The 12417-nt window shown below is 41.3% G+C and overlaps 3 protein-coding genes across 5 annotated transcripts in view; 2 read left to right on the top strand and 1 right to left on the bottom strand.

Moving 5' to 3' along the window:
• Nucleotides 1–2773, top strand: part of dnajc17 (DnaJ (Hsp40) homolog, subfamily C, member 17) — a 29345-nt gene extending 26572 nt beyond the window's left edge. Inside the window, exon 12 of the transcript XR_015102605.1 lies at nt 487–2773. The gene's annotated coding sequence lies outside the window, so the exon portion shown is untranslated. The remainder of the gene's footprint in view (nt 1–486) is intronic.
• gchfr (GTP cyclohydrolase I feedback regulator) lies at nt 2336–6005 on the bottom strand. 2 transcript variants are annotated; one of them, XM_086126545.1, is made up of 4 exons: nt 5886–6005; nt 3847–3941; nt 3657–3740; nt 2336–2943 (listed from the first exon to the last, which is right to left on the bottom strand). In XM_086126545.1, exons 1-4 carry the CDS (start codon nt 5919–5921, stop codon nt 2814–2816), a joined length of 345 nt encoding a protein of 114 aa, XP_085982671.1. In that variant the 5' UTR covers nt 5922–6005; the 3' UTR covers nt 2336–2813. The 2 variants fall into 2 exon arrangements, with proteins under 2 accessions (XP_085982671.1, XP_085982670.1); XM_086126544.1 differs by lacking the exon at nt 3657–3740.
• A 2-nt stretch (nt 6006–6007) lies between these two features.
• The window catches only part of bmf1 (BCL2 modifying factor 1), a 75503-nt gene continuing 69093 nt past the window's right edge, over nt 6008–12417 (top strand). The window contains exons 1-2 of one of the 2 annotated variants that reach the window (XM_086126542.1): nt 6008–6157; nt 8559–8745. The gene's annotated coding sequence lies outside the window, so the exon portion shown is untranslated. The other variant, XM_086126543.1, reaches the window with a different exon arrangement.

Raw genomic sequence — 12417 nt, 5'->3', positions numbered from 1 at the left:
TGAGACAACTCTTCAATGTAGCCAAAATCCTTGCGCTGCGTTATGCTCATATACTTTGTCCTGTAACTCAGTTAAAACCGCTGAGACACGTAGCGATCCAAACCACAGTCCGTGACTATGCAGAAGCCCCCCCCCTTGAACCAACCCTCAAGTTAACTCTGGAATGTGATGGGTAGAACTTCAGAAAAACGTCGTGGCCTTTTGTTTCACACGCAAACAGACTGTCCATCCTTGCTGTACTTGATTATTGATGTCTTCAAAACGTGACTTTATTTTGAGGCGGGGGGCGTATAACATAACAGCCCTCCAATATGGCCGCCGGTAAGGCATTGTGGGTAATTGCTAAAAGGACGGAGCCCTCTATAAAAAGACGATTCGATAATATTGTAAAGTGGATTCACTCAATGCACACATCTTTTCAATCAAAGCCGACATTCTGATTCAAATTGGTTTTCAGCACACCCCATAGTTGTTTTATTTGTGCAGATACTTCCACACGTCGACAGACATGAAATCTTCAGATGAGACAGTATGAGGAAGTCAGATGAGAGAAAGGAGATTCACAAAGATTTCACTGGTGAAGGTTGACAATCCGTCAATCCTGGTTCGCATGCAAAGCCGTTGTGTGCTCAGAGCAGGTTTGGCGGTGAATCGGTTTCCTGTCATTGTATTTCCTGAACTGATTTTTCTTTTGGTGTGTTTGTGGACTTTTTTTTCCTGTTGTTCAAAAAAGCCTACAAATAAATAAACCCATGTGATGAAGGGCTATTGCAGGAGGAGAAGAGCAGATGTCTTCCACCGCACAACCTGGTTCCACAGCTGGACATTGTGTAACAAAGCCACACAGCAAAGATGGGAGTGGCACGCAGAGTTTGGACGCTGTGTAACCGCCATGTGATTCCTAAATAACGTAATGTCTGCAGAAAAAGCCACCACTTATACAATAAACATTTAAATGAAAGGAGAAAATAATCTACTTGATAACTACTGTATATGGAAGGACATATGTAGTGCTCCGGGCAAGAACAACCCCTCGTACTGATGTCCACAATCGCTTTACTTAGCTTCCATTAAGGGACACCGTGAAAGCTCAAAAGACATTCTAGGCATTAACAATCAACATTAGAATAATCTGTTTGACACATTAAATGAATACAAAAGACAGCATACTGTGTGCACCTTGAAATCCGACATTAGATACATTGAAAATACATTCAAGCAGACAATGTCATTTCCAGTCTCCCTCGCGCTCCGTCTCTCTGGTTCCTTCGCGCCATCCGGCATACGTGACCCCAAACCGGAAGTGATCTTTCAGAAAAATATTTCACATAAATTAAAAAGATTTAAAAGAAAAACCAAGATATCAAGGCTTATATGGAAACAAATACACATTCATAAAATAATATACTAAAATATGACAGATTCTAGTTGTCATGGCAACCAACTGACAACAATACACCGCCAGATACAACATATGACTACTGACAACTTCTTGAGTGGCACTTAGCTACGACAGAAAGTTTTGATTGACAGATTTGTCTTATTGTGGTTGTAATCTGTGTATTGCACCATAGTTGGAAAAAAACAACATAATTCACTTTTGTTCTATAAAATTTTCACTGTTAGATGCAGTCCCTATCTGCAGGTGCAGCTATTGTTAGTCAGTAACCGACTGCCGTAAATGCTCAACCTTTATACTTGAATTGTCTAACCTGTTATACCACCTCTAATGTGAAAACTATGGTATGATAATGTCTGTCACTCAGCTTTGGATGGTGTGTATTGGAATGTAGTCCGGACAAAGTATTTATTGTGGAATTATTCAGGGATGCAACACAGCAAAGGTAGGAGAAGTGTCTTGAATTTTAAGGTTGAAATGTCCAGTGTGTGTTTACAATGTGACTGTGAGGATTGGTGACACGCTGGTGCTCGCTTATAATAAAAATTAATGTACATCAAGCTTTTATCAACACCTGCCAAACTGAATTGTAACCCGCAATTAGCAGGTTGGTGGGTGTTAATTTAGAACCCTGGTGCTCAGGCCTGCGGCAGAGGGCACAATGCTTCCAAACCCGACTTGGACCAGACTGTGGCAAAAAAAAAACAACAAAAAAAAACAGTTGGTCACTCAATCTTGATGTAATGTGTGGACTGGACTCCCTGCGATATATTGTATATAGGGGTGCTAATAACTGATGTTGATATTTTGTCAATGACGGGTATCTTGGGCTGAACAGCTCTTACATTTGGCTTCCTTTATTTTGCAAATACCCAATGTAATGTTCCATAGTTCACCACATGGTCGATTACTCATGCAATAAATACACAGCAAAAACACATTTAAGTATTTAATCATAAGTGACACTTGTGGAATGCCTTTGTCAACATTACTGTCAATCCAAACTTAATAAGCACAGTGTTTCATATGTTTGCACTGGTGGTTTGTATTTACTGTAAATACCCATAGGCAGTCAAACTAGCTGACACTCCCTAAATGTACATTTGGTCATCATTAGTAAATTAAATAAAAGGAAAGGAAGAAATCAGCTGTACGGAATCATACATGTATTTCGCTTTTCTGAAATTGTCAGCGTACGATTGGCTGGCGATCAGGTAAGGGTGTATCCCACCTGATCGCCTGAGTTAGCTCGGATAGCCTGCAGCACACCCATGATTCGAAATGAGGGCAAAGACTATAGGAGATAGAGGGCGAGGTAATTTGGCAGCACTGAGAATGTCACAGTGAAAACAAGCAAACAAACAAACAGAAAAATCAAGTTCTTGGCATGTTTCCATGTCCACCTGTCTTCACATCACTCGGGCTCCTTGTGAAGGCACCACACAAGCGTCTGCCCCACCCCCGTCATGGTCAGCATGCGGTAGCCGATCTTCTCCAACTTGTCCAACACCAGGCGGGGAGGCTCGTCCACATGGTACTCGGAACTAAATGAGATAAACAAGAGTTAATCTCCAGTACTGTCCCCCAGATGTGGGTTCTCACTAAACAGGGCCGAATCTTGTTAATTGTTCTGCAGTTTGTTCACTTCCTTCCACACCTTCATCCATTTCCCAGCAGCGTTTGGATCTCGTTGCCAATGACAACACCTCCCTAGTCTGTTTCCCATCACACTGACTGCTGGCCTTATTCAAATCGTGCAAAAGGGGACTCTTCCCCTTCTTACCACATAAGAGGCTGTGTTCTGTTGACAGCATGGACCGGGAAAATAAAAACACTTGAGAGCGATATTTGAAGAGAAAAAAAAAAGCCAATCGACTTTCTCGACTCCAAGCTGAATGTTGCATTGACAAAAAATATATACAGTGGCCCCTCACTATATCGTAGTAGCAGCACGTCTCTCTTCGCCTCCTCCTCATCAATACCGATTAATTAATCGCTGGGATAGCTGGCCAGGAGCTAGCTGGAGGCGAACGGCGGCTATGCCGTCAGAGCGTAAAGTGAGAGAGCTGCCCTCTATTCCACCAACAAATTCTTGGCCTCTCTCAGAAGGCAGTGCTGATGTATGTTCATGACTGTATAAGGTCTTATAATTAAAGATTTACGTAAATACGTGTACTGCTGTAGTCTTTGTCTCAAATATTTAAAGTATAAATACTCTTTACATATTTTAAACATGCTGGTACCCACATACACTTACACAAATATTCCTAGGGAGGCAAACCCTCCTTCGTGGTTCTTCACTGGGTCCCGGTCCCCATTAACGGCGATAAGTGAGGGATCACTGTACATATAGCCCATTTTTAGTAATCTTATCATTTCGTGTCAATCTATTACCTGTTGCAGGTAGCACCTGCAACCAATGGGGAAACACGCATTTCAGTACTCACAAATTATTTCCCAGCATGGTTGTTTTCCTTGCTCCCAAGTAATTCATGACATCTGGATCAGAATACTCATCTCCCACATTGGTCGGGCCGTTCTCCTGGAAGACAGCAGTGAAGCACATTTACTTGATTTCTGCTCGCTGTGTTGCAGGGTCGTTGCACAACTCGAGCTTTCACTAGCAGGTGTGCAGACTAATCCCCAAATAAGTGGTCCGCTTATAAATAGGCGATCTAATTCTCACAGCCACGCAACGTAATTAGGTTGTGTTCATTTGCAGACAACAAAGGAAACTAGGCCAATATTTATTTTCTCTTTTACCATTGGGAATTTTATGATTTATTTTGTGTATGAAAATTGGACATTGCTGGGATTAGGGCAGAAACCTCCTGCGTCCAAATTAGGGATTGAATGTAAATATATTGTACTCCGCTAATAAAAATCAAATATGACTGAGCCTGGGATTGGATGGCATCCAGTTCAGAGTGTACCCACCTACGGCCCGAGAGGATCCAGCATGCCCGCGACCCTCGTAAGGATAAGCAGCTCAAGAAAATGCCTGGATGAATGAACTGTACTAAGGCAGTGATTTTTTTTTTTTGCATACCACTAAAGAGAGCCAGCAAGCCAGTACCAGTTCCACTTTGTGCAAATCACTAACATAGAAATGCTCATTTGTAGTGGACACGAATTTGGCAATATGCTTAATATTGCAGTTTTACTATGGTTTGGAATCTCACTGCACCATACTGGAGCCCTTTCTCAAAATGAAGTGGTATGTTATTGTTAAAATATTACACAAGGCATACCACAAAGGTCATGTTCTGTTTGTTTGTGTCTGAGTTCCAGCTGGCGCGGTGGGCGTTTCCTTTCAGCCACTACTTAAGGACGGTCATACTAATGACCTGGTGTTGGGTAATTCGCCTTGCTCTAGCCATTGTTCCAAGTGCAATTTTCTAATTGTTTTGCTCCATAGTTTTCTTGTCATGTTTTTGTATCTGTTCATGTAAATAGTGTTTTGGTTCTTAGTTTTATTCACTGTGTATACAGTATCAAATGCGTATTGGGTCCTCTCGTCCTTTTGAGACAATCTATTTCCGTTTATATTCTCCCTGCTTTTTGTTATTCTTATTTTATCGTGGTTTATTGTACCAGCATCATTATTTGTACTTTGTGGTCCTCGTGCCTTTTTCTGAAAAGAATTTTTTTTGTCAAAACCTTTTATGTGAGTCTATGTTTGCGGAGTCCGATTCTGTCCGGAACCTTCCGGACATCCTGGCACCACACAACCGAAATAATATATGTGTTATATATGTCATACCAGAATTGGAGGGTATTTTAAATCCCACCCAGCAAATTTGAAATAATCCACATTAAAAAAAAAAAAAAAAACTGCAGTCCTGCCATTTTTTTCCAGTGACCGAATTGAATCTCAAATAAAACTGTAAGAACATTTTTTAAATGTCATTTAAAATACATATATTTGTTTCAATGACGTTGCTTGTAACAGCGGAAACGTTTGTTTCAATAAACATTTTACATAATTAGTGTTCATGGACCGTGTGTCCCACGACCACGACGTGCATGCAACCCTGTTACCATTACAGTGAATCACATGATAGGCTGGCCCTGTCATCTCTTCCATTTTCCACGTTTATAAAATAGTTAGCCTTCATTGAATGTCTCACTCTCCCTCATGCAACACTGTTATGCAGATGATGAAAGGTGAAGGTTTATTTTTCAAGAATTATGAAGCCAAAATGTCCTTCAATTCTGGAATGACCCATATGATATACGAACTATATTGTGAAAATCTGTAAAAGCTGACATAAAAAAATATATCTATCTTGGCAAAACTGATCTTAATACACTATAGGCAAACTTTGTGTCTGCTCTGCACATTGTCCCCCCGACCCCCTGTTGATTTGGAGGACGCACGATGTTGCAATGCCACTTTAAAAACGCAACTGACTTGCAGTTCCACCCACGTTAAACAAGCACAATACGGGAAACGACAGCAACAGTACGCGCTGTATTTACGCACCAGTCTGATCTGCGTGCTGACCAATATGTAAGGCATGCCTCCCACGTAGCTTCTCACCCCTCTTCCCTCGAGTAGTTTCCTCAGACGCAACAGTTCCCTTCTTGCAAGTCGCGCTTCTGCTGCCAGCTATTTGCAGAATGCGGAAACACCCACCACGTTGGACCAATCAGAGCGCGCCTCTCCGCGACCGTGTTCTGCCACTTGGGATTCAGACATTTTGAGCAACGCTCATTGCTCATTTCGAAGTTTTAGCTCTATTTTCACCCATTTCGGTAAGTGTAAATATCTCAAGACAGCCAAGGTACAAGATGTAACCGAAAATAAACCATTTACAAAGGCAACACTGATTAGAATGGCCACAGAGATAAACATTTAAGTCTATTCGTGACTAAGAACTAGCTTTTGGTGGTAGCATTTTGGAGGGTTAAACACAAATATTAATATGTTGCGTCTTCCCAGTCACATCCTTTAAATACATTTGTCTAATTAATGTGTTGCATTTGTGCGTAATGGCGTTAGCTTACATTTCTCGTACGTATCTATTCCGGACATGTAATTTCCTCCTCGGGGATGAATAAATTTCCTCCGTGGTGCTGGATCACTCCTGACGGAAGGAAATGAAACACCGCAGGCAAACAACCGTGGCAGGTACTGATAGAATCAACAATAAATGAGCTCAAAGCCCTTATGAGCTGGCCATCATTGTCATTTTGTTGTTCTGAGGGGTAAACGATATCTCAACCACAGTAATGTTCCGTGGTTTGGACTATAGTTGGACATCAGAACAAAACAGATCTCATTCATCAGTCGCTTTGATGAGTATTCGACCATTTTGTATGATACATTTCCTCCTTATTGTGTTGATTAGTGCCGAGAGCATCAGACACAACAACGTGACGAAGCCTCCAGAATTTATCAACAATTTTCAAACTGCAGGACCTTCACTCTCAGAGGCCCTACACAGGTGCTCCTTGAGCACGGCTGGGAATATTGCCACCTACTGGCTTCCGAGATCATTGTCATTCAAAAAATATTTACAGTAGAGTACAGTGCGTTCTGCTCGACTGCTTTCAGTATTAATGGATAACAGTCCACATACAGTTTAAAAAAATAGTTGTTGAAAAAAACTAAACAAAAAACCCCCCAAAAGGACTGTGAGACCTTAAAAAAAACCCCATCAAATTTGCTTCGAGCCCCAGAGATCTTCCTGTACTCCAACTGTGTTAGATCATCTGCTGCTGGTTATTGGCACCCTTATCCCCTCCTCTGTGACCTACAATGACAGAGGAGCACATCGCTGCTGGGTCCACAGGAAGTTATTTGAACTTTGTGAAAAGTCCCTTAAAATGTTTCAGCTAGTGCGTGAAAGAATGCTCCATCATATTTATTTAATAAAATATCTGTAACCAAACAAACAAAAAGCTCAAGACAATGTGTTTTCATGACATTCGGGAAAACAAAAGGCACTATCGTGAAACAAGTATCGGGCCTGCATAAAGTTATACAGGACGGAAATAGAGAGTCACTACTCCTCCCTGTTTTTTTTTTTCCAGCCTTATGAGACCCAAAAGTTTCAGTCAATCAGTTTTATCATCTTGAGCCTATTTTGACACAATTTGTCAATGGAAAGATATCTGTTTTCAAATGTCAGCAATAAAATTGACCCTTTCGTGTTCAGTGGTCACTAGAGTGGACAGCTATTCAAATGTTGTTTTCTCTTATATTAATTAATCTTAATGTCGCACTACAATGGACCCTCATGTGTGTTACTATCCAAGGTGATTTTTTGTCATGCCTAAAGACTAATAAAATGAAAAAACAATCCTAATGTAGGTTATCATTATTTGTGCATGGAAGAGTTAAAAAGTCATACGATAAATAACCACTCAAATAAAAAGTAAATCCCAAAGTAGAGTAACCACACGTTATTTCCCATCACTGAAGCTACAAATGCATCCAGCTCAACCTGATTGATCACCAAGGTTGAGTTTTTATTATTTGTCAGCAGAATTGTGGGGAAAAAAATCCAAATTGGGTTTGTTTAGCCTTGAATAAGGACTTCATGTTATGTTTCAGTTAATTAATAGTTATGTCTTGTAGAGTAGAATTATTTTCCACGACTACGTCTTTAAATGTGACACTTGTAGTCGGCGCAATCATTCTTAATAAAACAAACTTCGTGTCTGGTAATGCTAAATTTATCCTGCTCAGACGCCACCAGTCCCTACAGACACGCACACAATTCGACCGCCGTTGTGATAAATGTGGCCGACGGATTTTGTTGAACATGGGCGGCTGAAATGCCGACCTGCTCAAGCCATCGCTTTAATCAGTAGGCAAACGGGGATGGATTGCGTCTCGCGCTCTGCGTGCATGTAAGTATGAATTACCGTAGGTGTATGTTAGTGGGGTGATATCACAATATTCAGCAGACAAATTTAAACTATGGCAGAAACACGACCCCGATCAGCCTTCTGATAGATGGAGTGTTAGGGTTATATACCATATAGGTTTACATGTCCCTAATTGTGATTAATCGCTATATTAGGCAGCCATGTGTTTCTTCTTGGGACTCCTTTAGTTGGGCCTTTCTTGTTTCCCCGTGAAAAGCTTCGCAGGGCCTCCGCTGAAAGGAGATGGATCACTAACCTCCTTCCCTTTGCTGTTTTCTAGATTACATCCCACATCTTATGTAAAGTGTCTCTGAGCTGATGATGTTATCCAGCAGCCTTTCCGCCGCTTTGCTCCGTTCCTCCTCCCGCCTCCACTCCCACCAAATCTACGCCTTCCGCCACTTTTTCTGATGGATGGTTACACAACGCAACACGGGATGGCTGTATATGCGCAACGCTGTCAACAGGTAAACATTTGTCTGGGTAACATCAGCATTTGGTGTCTGTCATCTGTTCGGGGATGGTTTAATCAAGTGATTACGAGCAATGATGTCAGGAAAATGGAACACTGCTCGCTCGCACGCATTTGTCCTAAAATCTAAATTCGGACTCCACAAACAGAATCGATTGGCCTTCTTACCAACAAGAAACAAAATGCACAATTACCACGAGGCTTGTTTGTGTTCGTGAATGTATGGTACTGCATTCTTATGTTGACTTTTTAAATTCTTCTTCTTATTTTTTAACTTCTCACCATGTCTGAATCCTGCTTCATTTCCTACACAAATGACCATTGACAGCAAAATCTCTTTGGTAGGAGATTTACATTTTTTTTTCCTGATATCTTTCTAAATGCAGAAGTCATGTACTATAATGAGCATTAAAAAGTACTTTAGTACTTGAGTCTATTGTATGGGAAAATACTGATCCTCTTACAGTTGTAGTTTAAATATTTGAATACTTTCAATAATAAGAACAAATGCCTTTTCAGACCCTTTCAGACCCTTTTAAATTACAGTCAATATAAAAGGAAGAGCTGGGACTAAATGTGTGGCGTCTGAAAAGACATCTAAATACGTCTTTGGGAGTGAATGAGTTAAAGTAGCCCATTCAAACGAATACAAATAAATACATCTAAAAATGAGAGCTACTACATTCATCGGCACACATATGAGTGATTTTACTCCATTCACAGTTTACTTTACCGCACAGCGCTATGAAATCACAATTATATCTGTGGGCTCAGTATCGTGATGAGTCACTTCGACACGGCGCCCACCGAACGGGCAAGGGCACAAGATGGCGGTAGGGCACAGTTTTTCTCATATTTGGCACTGGTTGCTATGTGACAAAAGAAGAGGTAGCCTGGTGCCTTCGGCCGCTGGTTTGGATATAAAGTGGCCGCAGCTCGGCATTATGTATTTATCACTGTGACGTGATACAAGTGAAGCATGAGTGGCGATGCTACATTTTATTTGAAGCTTTTAATCAACTTGACTTCGGGTTTCACTGTAGTGCTCCACCTAAATCTCTCGCTGTTAATACTTTGAAATCAATCCACTACCATCTCTCCTCTTGGAAGGGGCCATCTCAGAGAGCGGCCCTGAGCCACCGCGTGTTGTCGCCAGCCTCCGCGGCACGGCGCTGTGCTGTTTCGCCACAGTGGCACGTAAACAATGACCGGGTTGGTTGACAGGGCACTGCTCAGCGCTAAGAGGCCTTTCAAGTTCAAGATCACGATTGAAGACATCAACGCATTCATTCTTAAAAGTATCCCGGTTCCAAAAAAGGGTCCATTTAATCTTTTCATCACATTGCACACATGACTGATTGCAGTTACTCATCATCACGGAGTTGTTCTTAAGTAAAGCATGGTCGGAGATGGCAGTCAAAACGAGAGGACTAATTGGAGAAAGGAATGACAGCATGGATGCATGCAGCTCGGCCTGAGTCACATCATGATTCCCATCAGGCCCGCGATCATCGCCATGATTTTATTATAATGCAGCAGCATGTGTTTTTTGTTTACGAACAAGTTGGGAGTACGTAATCTGCTCAGTGTATCACTGCAGCTCCACTTCAAGAGGAAAGGCTCTTCTTAGAGAAACAACTCTGACAATGAGCTTGGCAGCCAAGACGGCACAGCTTGACTTTGTTTAATGCATAGCAGGCGGTTTTCCTTCTTTGCGCCGAGTGGTTTACACTGAAACATTTCTAAACACTTGTACCGCCAGTGTGTGTTGCCAGTTTTGCAGGAGCACTTGATGTCATGTATTTCTTCTTTTCAGTCACGATTGCTACTTGTTATCAACTGCTGAACTCTCTACCTGAAAAGAGGTCCCACGTAGTTCGGATTTATTTGGACAGCAGACAGGACGTTGTCCCACTGAGGGCCTGGAGCCTTACTGTCTGTTAATGTAAGAGCAGATTATGCAGATGCAGAGTAGGATCTAATATTGTCGTGCACGAGTCCACAGTTGAGACGGTGGAACATTTCAATCACCTTGTTTGCCTTGATAAACTTAGCGGGGAAAAAGGGTGACCGACAATAAAACTTTACATTAACATTATTTGTCAGTGATGTGATGGTTGCCATTCAAGTCTTGGAAGCTTTCATTCCGATGTTGGGTGTCCCAACTTTGCATCAGTGATTCGAAGGCAAGTTTTTTAAAAAATTGCTTTCATCATAATACCAATATTCTATGCTTTAAAGCAAGTCGATCGCGAGGGGTGTAGAAGAAAAAAAAACATATATATATATACACAGTATATATATATATATATATATATATATATATATATATATATATATACACATGTAGATATATTTCAACAAATACAAATAAAGATAATTTGCAAAGTAATCCACAATTTAATCCAAAAAACATTTTAACACTAACACACTTATGCCAAACACTGACACTCACACTTTCCGCAAGCATAGACGGTTTGGTTGCTGTTAAAAAAAAAGAGTCAATCAATACAATTAACAAATGCCTCATATGTATAGGACATTTTATCCTCTTAAAAAAAGTAGTAAGGAAAGACGGTGATTAACACTTAACCTGGAGTAACACTTAAATGAAGACAACACTGCCATACACACACACGCACACACACACACACACACACACACACACACACGCACGCGTCCGCACTGTATGACGTCGGGCTAGTGACTGAAGACGTAGTGGTACACTGGACCGCGTTGCGACGTGGGGCCTGTTTCTACTCAATGACAGTGTGAACGTGAGTGAGAATGGCTGTCCGTCTCTCTGTCTACATCAGTCAATGTGTGAAGTGCCGTCCGCCAAAAGTCAACTTGGATTAGCTTCCACTTCATGTGATCCTCAACATTTGATAACGAGTGTCGAAGACGGATGGATGGATTGACAGTGGCTTATTTGTGTTGCCATTTTTGTCTCACCCTCTCCTCTCCCAAAGAGAACGGGCCTGAGAAAGGAGGCGGGACACTAGAGAGAATCCAGAACATCTTATCTTTGCTCTCCTCTTTGTTTTCTTACCCTCTTCTGCACCTAAAAGTCTTCCAGGAAAAGTGTGTCTTAAATTTTCCTGTCCTTGTTAAAAAAACACACACGCACACACACATTCTTGGTAGCAAGAAGTCGGCCTTATCTCCTGTCAGCACTTATGATGGTGAAACACTTTTGGAGACAGCGTTGCAGGGAACTTGCCGATGAAACTTTTTTTTTTTTCCACATTAGCAATGACAACACATCGATGTAAATTGTGCTGTCAAGTGAAGCTCAGGAAATTAGAGCGTATTGAGAGATGGCGGTTTGCTCGTTTTGGCTTGCCAGAACTATTACATTTTTTTTTCTTTCAAAGTTCAACAGCCAACATGCCATAAACCGTTTATTTTTAGCTGAATAGACAAAACTCCTCTAAAAGCTCAGCTATTTATGTGCTCAAAGAATAAAACTGCCGTGTTACGTTTTCATGGCAGCATAATGGAAGATACATTTTTTTCATTAATTCAGGAAAAGCCTGCTAAGGAAGTTCATTTGCGGTGAATCAGAGTGCAAGTATTAAGTTGACCCCCAAGTTGACATGAGTTATTTCTGAACGCGGCTCCAACCCCAATTGCAAGAGGGTGGGCACACTTGTGCAAACACATG

Source organism: Hippocampus guttulatus, chromosome 13 (assembly GCF_054856545.1).
Source record: "Hippocampus guttulatus isolate MCC_2025c chromosome 13, RoL_Hgut_1.0, whole genome shotgun sequence".
NCBI lineage: Eukaryota > Metazoa > Chordata > Actinopteri > Syngnathiformes > Syngnathidae > Hippocampus > Hippocampus guttulatus.
Note: the sequence above shows the minus strand (reverse complement) of the source record. Positions and strands in the feature narration are given on the sequence as shown.

Coding starts and splice junctions, on each gene's coding strand:
- gchfr (XM_086126545.1), bottom strand. CDS start 5,921: ATGCCTTACATATTGGTCAGCACGCAGATCAGACTG. Junction 3,942..5,885: donor TCAGCACGCAGATCAGACTG/GTGCGTAAATAC, acceptor GCTGTCTTCCAG/GAGAACGGCCCGACCAATGT. Junction 3,741..3,846: donor ACCATGCTGGGAAATAATTT/GTGAGTACTGAA, acceptor CTATATGTACAG/TGATCCCTCACTTATCGCCG.